The 18,791-nt window shown below is 45.1% G+C and overlaps 1 protein-coding gene and 1 long non-coding RNA gene across 2 annotated transcripts; one reads left to right on the forward strand and one right to left on the reverse strand.

Annotated features, from left to right (window-relative positions):
* Window positions 1-574: 574 nt before the first annotated feature.
* On the reverse strand, window positions 575-2,814 carry LOC122133528. Its single transcript, XR_006152834.1, has 2 exons — window positions 2,650-2,814; window positions 575-1,637 (listed from the first exon to the last, which is right to left on the reverse strand). It is a non-coding gene; the product is annotated as an uncharacterized LOC122133528 (long non-coding RNA).
* A 2,255-nt stretch (window positions 2,815-5,069) lies between these two features.
* Window positions 5,070-15,460, forward strand: trib2 (tribbles pseudokinase 2). Its single transcript, XM_012826730.2, has 3 exons — window positions 5,070-6,446; window positions 8,468-8,760; window positions 14,857-15,460. The coding sequence occupies exons 1-3, from the start codon at window positions 6,177-6,179 to the stop codon at window positions 15,335-15,337; spliced, it is 1,044 nt and encodes a 347-aa protein (XP_012682184.1). The 5' UTR covers window positions 5,070-6,176; the 3' UTR covers window positions 15,338-15,460.
* The last annotated feature ends 3,331 nt before the right edge of the window (window positions 15,461-18,791 follow it).

Below are 18,791 nucleotides of genomic sequence, written 5' to 3' on the forward strand. Positions count from 1 at the left end.
AGAGCATGAAATGGCCAGCTCTATACCAAAAGACACAGCACATGAGCTCCTTCAAAGACTTTAAGGTACTGTGATGAGCTTGTACCGGTTTTTACCTTGGCCTAATTTTAAATCAAAGGGTGTTCAAGCTTTTACTGTCCTTGGTCCCAAAGTATGGAAAAGTCTCCCATTTTATGTTTCATCTGCTGCCTGCTTGAACACATTTAAAATGAGATTGAAAACCCACTGTGCAGTCTGAGGTCAGCTTTTTATTTGTGCTGTTATTCTGAGGTTTACTCTGTTTTCTGGTCAAGATCACTTTTAATTTGTTGTTCTTTAATTGTGTTTTTATTATTTTGGTGGTTTTATTCTGTTCTTTTATCAAAATGTATAGTATTACGGTTCTATTTACTTTAATCTTATTCACCCTTTTTAAATCACTTTTAGATTTTGTGTGCTTAGGTTTATTTGTATTTCTCTTAACCATTTTCTTTTTATTTACAGATATTAGCTTTAGGCTTTGCTCATTTGTGTTATTTTTTTTCACTTTTATATTTCATACGTTTTAGTCTCTTTTAATCCCAGGGCGAAAAGAATGTTTGCAGTACATTTGTATTTCTCAAACCCTTGCTTTAAGTGCACTTAATTAAACATGCTACTGAGAAGTATACTTGTAATGAAAATATGCTTTGTTATGCTTTTAAGAACTATGCTAACACATAAGCATATTTCTAGCAACATTGTAGTATATTTTCTAAACATTAATCAAAATCAAAATTACATGTATTGTTCAATTTTTTAAGTATATGTTCACACAAAAAGATTTACTTATTTCAATTTCACTTCAAATACATTTTGAATGAAATTTAAATAAGTTCGTTTAAATTACACTAGAGATACTTAACGTTGTTCCATTTGAACAAAACTAAGTATATTACAATCTATAGCAAGTAACTTAACACTGGGCTTGAGCATTCTAAAAGAACACTTAATATACTTAAGTTGTTCCAAAACAACACACTTAATATGCACGTAGTAAGCCATATTTGAAATTAGACTGGAAAGCACTTTGCTCCAACTCCTGGTGTGTTTAAATGTGCTTTATGGATAAATAGGACTTGACTTGACCTGATAATGAGCGCCCCAGACCTCTCTTTCCTCCTCGGCCACCCACACTAACCCCCCCATCCCTCCCACCCCCTCGTTTCCACGAGAGATGCTGCCAAGGGAGGGTGACTCTTACCGCTAAAGGGGGTCTGACTGATTAGAGCAGATGACTATTAGCGCTGTATGGATATGAGTGTGTGTGACTGTGTGTGCTTCTGCATGTATGCTATGTGTGATTATGTATGTGTGTGCTTGTGTGTGTTTGTGTGTGTGTGTGTGTGTGTCATAATTTAGGGTGGATGACTCTTCTGCCTATGGGGGTTGATGCTGTTTAAAGCGACTGAGTCTCGTGCCTGAAGGCGTTGGTGCTCTTAACGGTGGCTGAGAGTGGACACTAGAGGCGTCCGCGCTGTTGATGGTGTGTGACTCTGGAGCTCGGGGCGTCCACGCCAGCGCTGGCGTCTGGGGGAGTCATCGCTGCTGACCTTTCGGGGCGTCCACACTCATCTGGTGTCTCACTGGTCAGCTCCAGGCCCGTCTGAGGCCTCGCTCTATCACGCACACACACACACACGCACACACACACACACACACACACACACACACACACACACACACACACACACACATACACGCACGCACACACACACACACACGCCCCAGCACCGATGTGTCATGGTGCTGCTTGGGCTGTGTGGCGTTCAGTCATAATTCTTAGATTATTTGTTTTTCCCAGATTGGTCTATGATGCTGTGGTGTTCAAATGCCCAGACAATTTCTCTTATATGTATATCTCTCTTTTTCTTACTTCAATATCTCTCTTTTCCTTACATCGTTATCTCTCTTTTTCTTACATGTATATCTCTTTGACATCTATATCTCTCTTACATCAATATCTCTCTTTAACTTACATGTATGTCTCTCTTTAACTTACATGTAGATATCTCTTTAACTTACATGTATGTCTCTCTTACATCAATATCTCTCTTTTTCTTACATCAATATCTCTCTTTTTCTTACATCAATATCTCTATTTTTCTTACATTTATATCTCTCTTTTCTTACATCTACTGTATGTCTCTTTTTTCCTTACATGTATATCTCTCTTACATCAATATATTTCTTTTTCTTACATCAATATCTCTCTTACAACTATATCTCTCTTTTTCTTACATGTAGATCTCTTTCTTGATCTCATGGTGCTTGATTGCAATGAAAGTATCCTGGAAAATATTATCATAGCACAAAACAAAAAGCTGTGTTTGAGAAAAATAAAGCTGCATTTTCATGTTTGTGAGCTGATGGTTAATTGATGTTGACACTAATATTGTTTCTGTTTATTTATTTGACAGTTTGCTTCAGTCTGCGAGAGTCAAACAGCAGAACCCAGAAAGTGCTCCTGTTTGGTACAATCCAAACAGCAGAAAACAAAAGCCATCATACAGTCACATTAATCATAAATGCCCTTTTCATGATCTACGCATGATATTGAATATCTCCCCCTCAATATTGAACCGGTTCATTCAGCTTCATGAACACAAACACAAACACAAGCCCACTGACCTCAGGCTGCCCTGAGATGCCCCCGTCTCTCCTCCCCCCACTCCGGCACGTCTTTGGGAGACCCAGGGCTCATGAGTCTGTGGCATAATGTGTTCACTTGCCTCCTCCTACACACACACGCACACACACACACACACACACACACACACACACACACACACACACACACACACACACACACACACAAACCATGCATACACTCAAACTAACACATGCACACACAGAACACATAAGCATACACATAAATATAATATAAATAATATGTAATTGAATTGAACTGACAACGCACTCAAGCACACACACACACACACACATCACATCTGTCCCCGATGTGGCCCAGGCACTGGTGCTGTTGGGGGGGTGGGGTGGGGGGGTGGGGTGGGGGGGTGGTTAATGAGGTTTCTGTGTGTGTGTGTGTGTGTGTGTGTGTGTGTGTGTGTGTGTGTGTGAAGTATTGTACAGCAGCCTTGGAACACATCCAGAGTACTGTGTTCTGCTCTAGCTACTCTCAGCGTGGGTGTGTGTGTGTCTGTGTGTGCTTGTGTGTTTGTGTGTGTGTGTGTGTGTGTGTTTGTGTGTGTGTGTGTGCTGTTTGCTGAACATATGTGTGTGTAACCTGCATAATGAGAGGCAGTCCTGCATTGTGTGTGCTGGTGTGAGTATGTGTTTTGTGTCGTGTTTGTGTGTATTGTGTGCATATCTGTGTGTAAGTAAGTGTGTATGTGTGTGTGTGTGTTTGTATATGTCTATGTGTTCTGTGTGTGCTTGAGTTAGTTTGGGTGTATAAATGTTTTGTGTGTGTGTGTGTGTGTGTGTGTGTGTGTGTGTGTGTGTGTGTGTGTGTGTGTGCGTGTGTGTGTGTGTATTGAAGGAAGGGAGGTGGCCGGCAGGAACAGTCTCGCCTGTGTCTCTAGCCCAGCTGTGTGCATTCCACTGGACGCCCCACATTTCAGCAGGAGGATTGCACAACCCACAGTAGTGCACACACACACACCACACACACACACACACACACACACACACACACACACACACACACACACACACACACACACACACAGATATAAATATGTATATATACATATGTAAGTATATATTAAACTGAGAGTTAAAGGCCTTGATTAGTGCTTTGAAAGGCTAATGTTAATAAAATTAATAGGGTACACAGGAGCTCTGCTAGCTTGCATGTCCTCCATGACACCTAACACACCTTACACACACACACACACACTGGGGGTGACCATCATGCTGGCCAGTCTTGCACACACACATATGGTTTTTACAGTACTCACAGGGATGATGCTTTACACCGCCACATGGACGTGGATCGTCAAACACACACACAATCCTCTGTACATAACTCTTGCGTGAATCCCATAGATGACCCCACCAACGGCAGTCTCAGAAGGCGGACCACTTGCTATCTGCCCTGTGGATCTAGCTCCGAGATCCGGCTCTGATCCGGCTGAGATCCGCTGTGCCTCCACTGAGCAGTCATTCAGAGGACTCAGCCTTCTGTATGCATATTTACTACTGCCCACCTCATTCCATTCACAGTAGTCCTGAGCTGAGATCCTACACACATCTGAATACACCCACACACACACGCACTCACTCACTGACACACACACATCTTACACAAAGAGATCTTACACACTATGACAATGTACACAGTGTGCACTGTACACACACATACATATGCACAAACACAAGTTTAGACATAAATGCACACACTCACACTCATTAGCACACATGGGTCTCATACACTATGACAATATACTCACTGTGCACTGCACACAGCCTACACACACATGTATTAACATACAATTAGTATGTTATGCATGTACAAATATATACTTATGTACAGATATACACAAATACACTTGTGCACAAACACACAATTGCACACACACACACACACACACTGCAAAACAACAAAGGTTTATGTATTTGCTTTATCTGGCTTTCAGTTGTATTGCAATCTCACAGATGGTTATGTTACAGAAACAAGATTTAGCTTTTCCCCCAGGGTTTTTGCCACGCTCGCAACGTGAAAGATTTGTCCTACCAACCATCTGGCGAAGACTTATTTTAACCTAGCCCCATTCCGATAGACCGCCGGAATGATTAATATAAGAGCAGCGATAGAGTCAACGCATAAAATCTTGCAATATGTCGGTGCGACGCCACCACTACTGTATCCTATAGGAAGAGGACACGGTGCTTCCCGCACTATTCATAGCATCGCCATCCCCTCCTAAGAATTAGCTACCCGGGGTGTACATTTAACTCACATGACTACATGCACTGTACACAGTGGCACAGTAGATGTGTCGGCATCGGCTGAAATCACCAATGGGGTGCCTTTAAACGAATGACGTAACGGGGGCGGGTCGGAAACAGGTTAGTGGTGTGCGTGGAGACCTCTGTGAAAGCCAGTCAGCTCCTGCACTGGAGAACGGTGAGTGTGTGTGTGGCTGACCTCGTACTGAATGGACTAGATTCACAGCCACGTAAGTAGCACACCGCAGGAGATGATGTCTTGTTGAAAGAAGGGATAGGCCTGAGGAAGTCGGCCATCCCTTTTTCTCCTAGCAGCTAAATCGTCGCCCGTTAGAGCGTTTTATTGGATTTACGCAAATTCGCCGCAGAAGACATCGGCTGCCTAGCACAACAAAGGGCTGGTAATCGGGACGATTTTTCTGGCCATATTTGGTTGAATGCCCCTGCAGCTGCACGGATATGATCTGTGGAACCAGGCCCCTGCATGCATACAGAGTGTTTTCTCAGGACATCTGAACCACTAACCGGTTAGCTAGTTAGCTGCAGCCCAAGGCTCCATTCCAGCTGGCTAGTCAAGTTAGCATTCTCTTGATATTCGATGAGCGCCTCGTTTGGAAATCTAGCCTTTCCCCTTAATGCATCTTGCGTAAAATTGTTAGCCTTGTAGCTAACAATTATCGACTGTTTTGCACTTGCCTTCATGGTGTAGTCTTTCACCCGTGTCTACCTAGTCTCTTGCAACATTAACGTTAGATCACTTGGTCGATTTGTCTACATCAATGTCACAATTATCCAGTCAAGCACTGAACATTGAGGGTTGTCTTTTCTCACTTTAACTAAAGGAACTTTTACTTTTTGCGGTGGATAAGCTGTATTTCCATTTATATGTGTCGTTTATGATATACACTCTAGGTCTTGGCAGCTGGGCATGGTATTTTTGTCAAAATCTGTCCGCATTTGAAGTGGATCCCGTCGCCTTTGTCTAATCTCTTATCTGGCAACGTAGCCAGCTACTCATTTTTTGTATTGTAGCAATAGACGTGCGCCTCAAATTTAGTATCGACAAATCAGTAGCATTTTTGGGCATTGAGTCGACGCAGTATTCGATTCGACGCGTTCTATATAGCCCTTAAATTGTGGTGAATGATTGCCGACCGCCTCTGATTCGACCTCCATTCCCGGTGGAATTCCCTTGCACAATCGAAGATCCCCCGCTTCCCCTGGAAATATCTCCCCGTATCCCCATGAACATACAGAGGTCAAATCCCATTAACATTTCACGTTATGGGAGGTCACGGCACAAAACGCACGACTTTGAGGAGTTAACTTGCCTGAGGACTACAGAATCGAATCAGAGTTTCAGTCCTAATTTGGGATCGCCGAGTCCCCCGGAGACTCCGGATTCTTCTCATTGCATTTCTTGCATCGGGAATTACCTCTTGTTGGAGCCACTAGCGGGAGACCACGTTTTCAGGGCCGCCCACCTTCATACTGGCGAGGAGATCGTCTGTAAGGTAAGAGTACTCTACAGTGGCAAGGTATTTCCCTGCCTTTCTGAAATTATCGACTCCGATGTGAGTCCTTGACGTGGCTAGTTTGTCGGGACAACAGCGCAGTCTACTCTGGTTCAGTTTAAATCGCCAGCATTATTCTCTGGTTCAATTTTGCAACATTGTATCGATATACTAAGAGACTTAAATTAAGACTTGCATACCCTAGATGCCTTTCTAAACGCTAGAAACGAACGTGTTTGCATCATGCGGTGCATTTCGCAGTTAATTCACGGCTGGAAAGATGAACCCATGTCCCGGAGGTCACACAATACCCCCCCCCCCCCCCCCCCCCCCGGTCGCTTTATTATCTTTTACGCAACGCATGGCCGGAGGAACTGTCCTAACCCGGCGTTGGAATATGGCTATGTAATTGAGAGCATCTGGGTAATGGAAAAACGTTGCCCATCGCCGTGACAACAAGCATGGTATGCGCCTGTCTGTGATGTCGGTCGGGTTTCATGAGTTAGCATTGACAAAGGGGAGAGTAACAGTAGCCCTCTTTAAACTTTTGGCTCGATCCTTGATTTTGCTTCCTCTTTTGTAATCTTCCCAGCGACGGGTTCATGCAAGCGTCATGGCAATTTATCCTCGCTGTGTGTTTGGCAGGAAGAGGCTTCAAGCCGAAAAAAATGAATGGAAATACCATTGTGGTTATGGACGTGCTCTCGCTCCAAACGCACTCGTTCTGTCTCTGTCACTCTCCTACTCACACACAAACACACATAGTCCCCCCCCCCCAACACACACACACAGTCTCAAACACATACCACTCAGCACAAACAGGCACACACAATATATATACACATACATACAACACTCTATATATACTGCATATACATACACTTAAGACATCTACACACTAAGTAAGACACACATACATCTTTAATGCATCAGCAGAAAAGGTTTAACATCAGTGAAGTTCAACTATTAAGACTATTTTTTTTTTTTTTTTTTTAAAGCCAGTCCTCTTTCTGAATTTGTCCGTGTAGGTCGCGTAGTTATCAGTCCTCCCTACTGTGTGTGGCACACAAGGAAGTGGCACGCCGGTCACGCGGCGTCACGGATCTGGGCACAGCACCGGGGCGTCTATTTCCTGCTGCCGCATTGATAAGACCCTGGCCTTTAGTCCTCTGTCGCCACAACGCTATAAATATCACAGCACCCAGCTTTAAACGGCTGTTACTAAGCAACATCAAAGATCAATGTGGGTTTTTTGGGGGGTGAAAAGTTAGCTGCAGCACATGCAGGGCCTGTAGGAGGGCCGTGCATGTGCTGCAGGAGACGGCCAGTCCTGTTGTTTCTGCTGCCCTGTGTGCACCAGTGGTGTGGGGTAGCTTAGGAGTCTAGAGTGATCTCTGTGCCAGTGGTGTGGGGTGGCTTAGGAGTCTAGAGTGATCTCTGTGCCAGTGGTGTGGGGTGGCTTAGGAGTCTAGAGTGATCTCTGTGCCAGTGGGGTGGCTTAGGAGAGGGATCTCTGTGCCAGTGGGGTGGCTTAGGAGTCTAGAGTGATCTCTGTGCCAGTGGCAGAGTTCCGAGGCACTTTGAAGCTGACTGATAAACATAATCTAGCTGTGCTCCCAAAGGGGAGTGTGTGTGTGGATGCACTTTCTGCTTTTAACCTAAATGCCTCTTTTTGCCCACCCCGCCTCTCCTCATTTATTACCTCTGCTCTTCTTCTATCTCTTCCTCCTCTTCCCTCATCCTTCTGTTTCTTCTCTTATCCTTCTCTTCTATCTCTTCCTCTCCTCTGCTATCATCCCTTCCTCTATCCTCTCCTCTCCATTCCTCTCATCGTGCCTCTCCTCCCATATCCTCCCCCCTCTGGTTGCTTCAATCTTTTCCTTCTCTTCTCCTCCCTTCCCCCCTTTCCTGTCCTCTCTTCTCTCCTCCCTTCCCCCATTCTCTCCTCCTCCCCCCCCCCGGTCCTCCTGCCTCTCCTCTCTGCTCCCCTCACTCCCCCCCCCTGCCCTCTCTCCTCTCAGGTGTTTGATATCCGGCGCTACCAGGAGTCGCTGGCGGCCTACTTTGCTCTGGGCGCGCACCAGAACATCAACCAGATCGTGGAGATCCTGCTGGGCGACACGCGCGCCTACGTCTTCTTCGAGCGTAGCCATGGCGACATGCACTCGTTTGTGCGCAGCTGCAAGCGGCTGCGCGAGGAGGAGGCGGCGCGGCTCTTCCACCAGATCGCCTCTGCCGTCGCCCACTGCCACGACCACGGCCTTGTGCTGCGTGACCTCAAGCTTAGGAAGTTCGTCTTCAAGAACGAAGAGAGGTATGGACCGTGTGTGTGTGTGTGTGTGTGTGTGTGTGTGTGTGTGTGTGTGTGGGTGGGTGGGTGTGACAGAATCAGGGGCAACTCGACCCAGGGAACAGGCACAGCAGGAAACATTGACGGACAAATTACACAACTCCATTACTTGAGTCATTACTCCAATACATACTGTATTTATACGACTAGATTAAAACATAGATTGACTGTAGTCGCTAACAGTAACTCAGCATTTTCGCTAGCAAACTATTAGTTTGTGCCAGCAGTGGACACACAGGACAAGACGACAGCTTTGTGGGAAAATCCATAAAAAGTCATTTCACAACCATAGTTTGAACAACTGCAACTAATAGTAGGTACAGTTTGAACAACTGCAACTACTATTAGTTGCAGTTGTTCAAACTATGGTTGTGAAATGACTTTTTATGGATTTAGGTACAGTTTCATTTAACAGGTTTATCTGCAATTAAACAAATGTTTACATACCTCAACGTGCTTTCTCATGTCGGATGGCAAATTTGGACGGCAGTGATGTGTGCGGTACACAGAGCAAACATTTAAAGCAGTAAAAATAAAATGAATGTGTACCAGATCAGACACAGGGGGGGTCTATAAGTAGAACAGTTGCACATGGATCATGATATGTACAAGAACAGGCCTTCTCTGCAAAAAATGGATATTGAGCTTTAAGATGAATGAGTGAACGCAGGAATGGATGGATGAACGAAGAATGGGTGGATTCATCAAGCCTTACTGTCCCGCATTAGCAGGACACTGAGTCATGTTGCTGTGCATGGTCATTCACGTCCATCCCCAGCCGGTTGGTGTTGGCAATGTAGACACTGTAGGTCCTAGTGGCAGAGTAGGACCTACAGTAGCCGTCGTAGCCCTCTACACCCATCTAGGTTGAAATGAGTTCTGTTAGAGCCCATAGTGAATCCCGTAGGAGAACTTTAATGTCTATGGAAGAAAAAAAATGGGGGTGAATGAGAAGGCTTTGGTGAGGGATGAGGTTGTCCTAGATTGTGTGTTGTCTGAATAAAGAGGATTGCTGTCTGGGGCTGTTTATGGAGTAAGTGTCTCCCAGATGGTATTAAATGTGTTAGTTATTCTGTGTGTTAAAGTTCTATTGGCTTACTGGTCATTATACATAAATGAGACCACAGTTATGACTTAAAAGAGATTTGTATTAATAATTACCCATCACTCCAGTCACCAATCAATAACCGGTTTCTTATTATCTCCCCACTTTGTGTGTGTGTGTGTGTGTGTGTGTGTGTGTGTGGTCACCTCTCCCCTTTCTGACACTGAATAGCAAATTGGTTTCATAATTTATTGATGACGCCCACAGGCTGCTCCGTGACCTCTTTTCGTACCTTTGCACAAGCCTGTCATCCTCCTTAAAGGCACAGTGTGTGGGATTTAGTGGCATCTAGTGGTGAGGTTGCTGAATGGCACCCAACTGAATACCCCTCTCTTTCCAAGCATGAAGGAATGCCTAAGGTGGCCATAAAATGCAAAAGGTCCTCTCTAGAGGTTTGGTTTGCTGTTCTGGGCTACCGTAGAAACATGGAGGCGCAACCTTTAATTCAATTTTATTCATATATCGTCAATAACAATTGAAATTGTCTCTAGGTGCTTTATAGAGCCCAGTGCCTAATAATATATCCCCACACCCTCCCCCACGGAAGTCAATCCTCCCATACATGTCTGGTGCCAAATTAATTAATTGGTACTGAATGTATGGATCTATTTGGTACTGAAAAGTGTTTTGCTCCATGTCACACAGCTTGTCAGCTGGACACTCTCTTCTTCTCTTTCTTTCACCCTTTCTTTCTTTCTTTCATTCATTCATTCGTTCACTCTCCCTTTCTCTCTGATGTTGTTCTTTCTTTCATCCTGTAGTGTGATGTAACTCCCTGGTGTACTTGGCCACAGGGCAGCTCTTTATCTGTCCTGAATATGTGCTCTGGTTGGCTGGACGGTGCAAATGCATTATGCTGGGCAGCAATAGTGGGACCGTGCCCTGTGGATTGGCCCTGTGGACTGCTGTCTAAAGAGTACGAGCCTTGACCTGGTTATGTCATACAGTGCTTGTGATGTGTCCATTGTCATAATGACAGGCATGCCTTGGATATTAAGATGCTCCAGCACTGTGTGTGTGTGTGTGTGTGTGTGTGTGTGTGTGTGTGTGTGTGTGTGTGTGTGTGTGTGTGTGTGTGTGTGTGTGTGTGTGTGTGTGTGTGTGTGTGTGTGTGTGGACCTTGTGCCCGTCCACCTGCTGCCCCCCACTCCAGTTCTGTCCACGGCTGTGTGAGGTCATGGGCATGAGATGCCTCTCCAGTCCGCTGCAGTCTGGCTATTTTAGGAGGACAGGTCACCCCCTTTAACTCACACACACACAGACAAACACACACACAGGGACACACACACACACAGGCACACACAGACACACACACACACACACACACACACACACACACACACAGGGACACACACACACACACACACACACAGGGACACACACACGCACACACACAGGGACACACGCACACACACAGGGACACACACACACAGGGAGACACACAGGGACACACAGGGACACACAGGGACACACACACACACACACACACACACACAGGGACATACACGCACACACATACTCTTAAACACAGTGGTGTAGTCTAGGGTATACGCAGCCACTTATTTTTCAGTCAGCATTGCATATACCCACTTCTCAAAACAGAGCGTTTATCCTTTGCTGTATGGGCTGCTTAAAAAATTGCAAAGTTAAGAGTATACCCTCTTCTCCAGGGACCACTACACCACTGCTTACACACACACACACACACACACAGAGACCTCTTCCCTCCCTGGATGGAAAGACAGGTCATTGAGTTGGGTCATGGAGTGCAGCTGGGATTGCAATGAGAAGCTTAGCCTGGCGGAATACACTGATATTTATAATGTTGGCCAGAGCTGTCATCCAACACACACACTACGGACTGGAGACTTATTTTAACTCTTGTGTGTGTGCGTACCTGTGTGTGTGCGTACCTGTGTGTGTGCGTACGAGTTTCTCTGTGTGTGTGTGTGTGTGTGTTTGTGACCCTGAACTTCAGGAGTTCTGCTGAGGTCTGCTTCTGAGGGTAGCTTAAGTGAGCTCTTTTCAGTTTGCTCGCTCTCTCTCTCTCTCCTACTCCGCCTCTCTTTCTCTCTCTCTCTCTCGTTGTGTGTGTGTGACCCTGAGATTCAGGAGCTCCTCAGGGTTCTGCTTTTTTCAGTCCAGACGCATCTGCTGAGTCTCTGCTGTGGCATTCAAATATGAAGGGTGTTCCTCGTGTGTGTGTGTGTGTGTGTGTGTGTGTGTGTGTGTGTGTGTGTGTGTGTGTGTGTGTGTGTGTGTGTGTGTGTGTGTGTGTGTGTGTGAGAGAGGGAGAGAGACCCTAGAATTCAGGAGCTCGTTAGAGTTCTGCTCCTGAAGTAGCTGAAGTGAGCTCTTTTCAGTTCTGTGTGTGCGTGCGTGTGTGTTCAGTTATGACATCAGTTTGACCTACGGCTCTGTAATGATCGTGTCACGACATGTGCAGCAGTGTATTGGCTGATGGTAGTGATCGTGGGATGTCTCCTAGCCACCGCACAGAGAAAGGAAGGTGTGCGATTTTTTTTTTTTTTTTTTTTATCCTCTTTTTTTCCCAACAAAACGTAATGAATGATTTAAATATGACCAACACATTATTAGATACATCTATCTAATAATGTGTTGGTCATATTTAAATCATTCATTACGTTTTGTTGGGAAAAAAAGAGGATAAAAAAAAAAATCGCATATTAAAATCGCAATCGCAATATTTTGGTAAAAAATCGCAATTAGATTATTTTCCCAAATCGTTCAGCCCTAGTCCAGAGTTGGTTTCAGTGAATATAACCATCTTAAAAAAAAAAATGAATTTTTTTTTGTTTTTTTTTAGACCACGTTTTTTAATCGCGAACGTTGCGGTTAGAAAATCGCGTTCTATCATATCGCGATTAAATCGCAAATGCAATTAATCATTCAGCCCTACTCTGGACTTGTGAGGGTTTAGACTGGTTCTTGTGTTCCTGACACTGATGCTGTTGGAGGTGTGTGTTCATTGGAAGCTCACTGACTTCACTGTTGGTCTGTCAGGAGGTGATTGACACATGGAGGATGGTGAGAGAGATGGATTATTGACTGAACGACTGTATGAATGAAGTGAATGAGTGGTTTGCATTTCTTGATTTCTTTCAGACACAGGATCGTGGGACCATGGGGAGATAGATGGTACACAGAATGGATGGATGGACGGATGAATGAATGAATGAATGGATTAAAGGAGTTGAAGGATGGGTGAATGAATAACGAAACAGTTGTTTGTGTCCATTGAAAAGGGTTAGGGGCAATGAACGGTAACCGCAGATCCATCCCACATTGGTGCCAAGTCCATTACAGCGTTAGCTCACATCTAGGACACTGTGTGTCTCCAGTCTTTGGGCCCTGGTCTAGTCTGCCTGTGTGTCTCCAGTCTTTGGGTCCTGGTCTAGTCTGTCAGCAGTCTGCCTGTGTGTCTCCAGTCTTTGGGTCCTGGTCTAGTCTGCCTGTGTGTCTCCAGTCTTTGGGTCCTGGTCTAGTCTGCCTGTGTGTCTCCAGTCTTTGGGTCCTGGTCTAATCTGCCCTGTGTGACGCCAGTCTTTGGGTTCTGGTCTAGTCTGTCAGCAGTCTGCCCTGCTTCTGGCTGGTGTTACGGGAGTCTGGTGACCTCTGTGGTAGCCTGGCATCACCAAACAGGCCTACTCCACCCTTCTCTAATGGCCCTGTGGATCTCACCCAGCCATTCAGGTTTCCTTTGGCTCATTTCGTTATGACACCTCTGTTCCTCTGACGTCACATGACCTCTGAAAGGGGACCACAAACCCAAACAACCTGATCCAGCTGAGTTACTGAAGGTTGGATCTGAGTCTGCCTGTGCTAGTCTGCCTTACCCACTCACACTGGCACTCATCTGGATCTAATGTTGCCCTGATGTAGGGTGCCTTTAACGTACAACGATGGATGTTACCACAGAATTACTTTGGTACGATCATTAAACTAACTAACACTTGGAAGTACGACAGTTTCCCAAAACTGTCATACCAACATAGTACTATGTATTTTTGGTCTCACATCCAGCCTGAAGTAATGCATAATTATCATCGTACTCCTCTGTTCCTAGTTCTATGTAAAGCATACAGTATGTTCCTTCCCAACACAAGAATAATATTAATATAATAGGCTGCATATTATCAGGTGACTGAGCAGAGGGGTAGCATCTCGCGTTATTGTCTGCCGGTGTGTGCATGTTTCTGCACATTAAGGCGTTCTAGCCATGCGTTCACATTAAGGCATGCTAGTCATGCGTTCACATTAAGGCATGCTAGTCATGCGTTCACATTAAGGCAGGCTAGTCATGTGTTTTTTTGCTTTTATTAGGCAATTATAAGTCGGGTTGAGTGGTGGTTAACAACGTCACATAACAACCATAAACAGGAATACATTTTGTATGAGTAATGTTAACCACCAAAAACTGACACGTCTTGGACAGGAAGTATCTGGAACTAAGCTTCTGACCACCGGTCAACTAAACTTGACTCAACTTAACGACTGTGTTTGCAAATGTTCGGTCGAACTATGGTGTTGGGAAATCCCTGTGTTGCTTAACAATGGTTCTGACTATTCGTACTATGAAGTCATCTCAATAGTTTGAAATATGGTTTTGGGAAACGTACAGGAAGAGTCAGTCATTCTTATGTTTGCTGGATTTAGTTTGCAGCATGTTCAGCAGCGCTGTGATTGAGTGTGTGTGTGTGTGTGTGTGTGTGTAATGAAAACCATGTCTAAGAGGGGAAGAAGGGGGAGATAGAGGTGGTGTTGTGTGAGTGTGTGTGTGTTTGTATCTCATTTGAAGTTTTCGGGACTGACGTGTACATTTATTTACTAACATGATGTTTGTATGCATTTCTGTGTGTGTGTCTTATTTTTCCATTCTTCTTGTGTGTGCTAACATGGTTTTTTGTTGTTGTTTTTTTTCCTCCCCTCTGCAGGAGTCTGGTGAAGCTGGAGAGCCTGGAGGACACCCACCTTCTGGAAGGTTCCGACGACTCCCTGTCAGACAAGCACGGCTGCCCCGCGTACGTGAGTCCCGAGATCCTGAACGGCGGCGGCCGCTACTCGGGCAAGGCGGCGGACGTGTGGAGCCTGGGCGTCATGCTCTACACCATCCTGGTGGGCCGCTACCCCTTCCACGATGTGGAGCCTGGCTCGCTCTTCTCCAAGATCCGCCGCGGCCACTTCAGCCTCCCCGAGACCCTCTCGCCCAAGGCCCGCTGCCTGGTCCGCAGCCTGCTGCGCCGCCAGCCTGCCGAGCGCCTCACGGCCCGCGAGCTGCTGGACCACCCCTGGTTCGCCGCCTGGGCCGGCCCGACGGCGCCGCCCTGTGCAGGACACGGGAGGGGGGAGCGCGAGCAGGACCAGGCGGTGCCCGAGGCCAACATGGAGGAGGAGCTGGAGCAGCTCTTCAGCTGAGCAGTGCGACACGCCACCACAAACAAACAAACAAACAAACAAACCAACATACAAACAAGACAACCACTGGCCACAGGCTTTATCAATGGGAGAAGAAAACAACAACAACAACAACAACAACAACAACAACAACAACAAACAGATGAATGAAACCAACCAATGGCCAGGCGCTTTGTCACAGGGAATTAATGGGAGAGGGAGGAGGACATGACTTATAAACAAACAAACGTAACAAATGGCCACACGTATTGTCATAGGGGAAATAAACTGACGTTTGAGGAGAATGAAGAATCTGTGGAGAGTGAACGAATGAGATATTTCATCCAAAATCTAAACTTAAGGTGTCGATCTTTCCTTATTTTTTCATTCCACTGATCCACTGACAAACCTCAGCAGGTCCTGAAGATGGGGGTGGGGTGGGGGGGGGGGGGGGGGCTGCGTCTGTAACCCCAGCGTCATGGAGACGCATGTCGGGACAGTTGGAAGGCAAATGTAATGTAGCATCAGTTTTTGTTATGTCCTTTTTTTTGTCGTTTAATTTGTCAGATTCTTGAAGTGGTGCTCCGGTGGTTAACTCGTTCACGTTCACGCTCAGATTAAGCTACACACTCTACTGGGGACCACACCCAGACGGTGCCGGGCTCTCTTCTGACCCAGAGTCCAGCTGCTGTGCGGGAGGACTGCCTCTGCCAAGGAGAACAAACAAACAAACAAACAAACACACACACACACACACACACACACACACACACACACACTCAATCAAACAAATTCTTTTCAGCTGCATCACCACACGCGTCTCTTTTGTTTCTGATTTGAAAATGTTCCACTTTTCATTATATTGCAGGAACACACTCGTTTCTCTTTCTTTCTCTCTGTCCTCTGAAAGGCTGTTTTGTTTCGCATAAGTTTGTCTCTCTTCTTGTCCCACTAGTTGATAGCAGTTGCAGTGTCATTGGCTCACCAGGCAAAGCCTCATTACAGAAAAAAATTGAATAAAAATATTTATATGTATATGTATGTGTTGCCTTCGGATATATGATTTTAGTTTAGTATTCTCTCTGGACCGGAGTGTGTCTCTTGTGTAATTATTTTTCAAGCTAGTTTTGTTTTGTTTTTGTTTTTCAAATGTCATTTATAAAGCTGCATTTATGTATGTATATGTTTGTCTGTTTTCTGTTGCATTAAGCTATTTCTCTCAATCTGTACTGCTGCTTAACTCACTCTTCAGTTAACCCTTCCTCTGCCGGCTCCAGATGACATCATGCACTTGATATAGGCTAGGCGATTTACCGTTTCTAGCTCTCAACTAGTACCCTCGATTTAAGGTTGTTTTTCTTTTTCTCTTCAGGAATGAAAATGTAACTTCTTTTTTTTTTTGTAATTTAAAATTAACTACTATATTTAAAAGATAATGCAGGGTTGGTTTCTGTCCTCGCTTTTTTTTTTTTTTGCAGAGTTTCAGTTTGGGATTCACGTATACTGTAGGCAATATTTCTGACACAGGACTTGGCAGGTGTGCAATGATTGATTGGGTTTTGTCATTGTGTGCCGCCTGTCTGAAGTTTAGAATAAACACTTAACTTTTAGAGCCAGTATTTTCTACAGCCCCACCATCAGTCTCCCGGCATAACTTTCATTTTCTTTTTCTTTCACAACCTCTTTATTATTGTTATTTTTAATTTTTAAACTCCTCACCAGTAAGTAGAGGGCATTGTGGCTACACTGTCCCCTGGACCTCATGTTAAGTCTTCTACTGCCTGCGTAGGTTCTGTGAAATGCTCCCTGTCTTGTTTGGGTACGTGTGTGTGTGTGTGTGTGGGCACACTGTTCTGTCGTACTTCAGTGTTACTTGAAATTGTGAGTTTTATATCTAGTTATTGGCATGCGCCCCTTTGGATGCTCTCTTCTGCCCCCGTCACCCAGGGATATCTTGTCTCTTATTTTTAGAAAAATTATACGAAATTAAAAGGAAAGAACCCTAAAAACCCGCTAGGAAATGTAGATGCATTTTAAAAACGATTGCTATTTTTTTTTATTTCTGTTGTATTTAAATATAAATAAATATTTTCTTCCTCATGGAATGAGCTACCCACTTGCTAATTTGGTGCTATTGTTGAAGGAGTTTTTTTCTTTTTTTTTCTTTTTCTTTTTCAGTTTTTTTTGGTTTTGGTCTGGGAGGGGGGTCTGCATGGTGGTATCCTGCCGTGGATGCTCTCGATTGTAACCTAACTGACTTTTGGTGTTTCTGTCCAGATTTATTCAGTAAATAAATGGTGAATTGCAACCCCTCCCTTGTGTGACTTTTTGAGAGAAGGCTAACATACTCACAGGTAGCAGCCAGGCTGGACTGGCCACAAGCAGATGGGTCCCCCCTTTTTAAGCTGGGTTCTGCTCAAGGTTTCTTCCTGCTACAAAGGAGTTGTTAGGGCACTTGCTATAGTGTAATGTATGTCTATGTGCAAGTATTGTGTGTGTTTGCTTGCTTATTGAAGGGGGCTCGGGCCTTGGGCTCTGTACAGCATCAGAGTCGATTTTTATAAATGAAAATGTAATAGAATTAAAGGGCCCCAGATGAGGGTCATATCCACCCCAGTTCAGGATGATATTTGCTCCAGATCAGTCCGGATCTGCCAGGGTTGCCAACTCTTACGCTTTTGGTGCAAGACACATGATTTCATGGAACCGTCTCACGCTAGCATGAAAACTAAATGACTAGCACGCTAGCTTAAAAAAAACGGCATTCCATTGCATGCATCTCACGCAAAAAAATACAACCTTTGTCAACCCCAGTGATTCTCATGCCAAATCAGCCTTGAAGGTTGGCAACCCTGATTCACGCCAGTTTCTATCTGTATCTCTTTATCCTGGGCCATGAGCCTCTATGTGGCTAACACACACACACACAGACTGCACATCTGTGGGAATCAGCCAAAGCTCTCTCCATCTTCATCTCCCCCTGTGTGTTTGCGGCCTAGTGTCCTCTCTTTTTGGCTATCACACACACACACACACACACATACACAGTGTCCTCTGTGGAGTCCAGTGGGCCGTGGGCAGGTTATCCAGGCCAGGGGTGGCTGAATTTAACTGAATCCTGAGCAGGATTAACGCTCAGATGAAGATTTAAGGGCTTATGGGCCAGGATGAGTTGAGAGAGAGAGATTTGTGAGGATGATGGTGGTGGTGGTGGTCAGATGGAAGAGTTGAACAGATGAGGAAGAGTCCGCGATGTGAACGTTTCCAGCATCACGTCACATTTTTCTGTAGTCTGCCGGCATTTGACGCCCTAAGAACTTATGTGGTCACCCTCTTTTAAAACTATCTAAACGTGGGTGTGTGCTCTGAAGAGGAACTGGAGCTTGTTGGTGCAGCCATTCAGGGCATTGGATCACTTCTTAATTTTAACAGAGGCAAGAAATCACACACTCACTACGCCGTCAACCTTTTATTG

The sequence above is a fragment of the Clupea harengus genome, chromosome 15 (genome assembly GCF_900700415.2).
Source record: "Clupea harengus chromosome 15, Ch_v2.0.2, whole genome shotgun sequence".
NCBI lineage: Eukaryota > Metazoa > Chordata > Actinopteri > Clupeiformes > Clupeidae > Clupea > Clupea harengus.

Excerpts from the sequence above, each read along its gene's own strand:
- trib2 (XM_012826730.2), top strand. The coding sequence starts at position 6,177 with ATGAACATACAGAGGTCAAATCCCATTAACATTTCACGTTATGGGAGG. Across the intron at positions 6,447-8,467 it reads GCGAGGAGATCGTCTGTAAG|GTGTTTGATATCCGGCGCTA; the intron begins GTAAGAGTACTC and ends CTCTCCTCTCAG. Across the intron at positions 8,761-14,856 it reads GTCTTCAAGAACGAAGAGAG|GAGTCTGGTGAAGCTGGAGA; the intron begins GTATGGACCGTG and ends TCCCCTCTGCAG.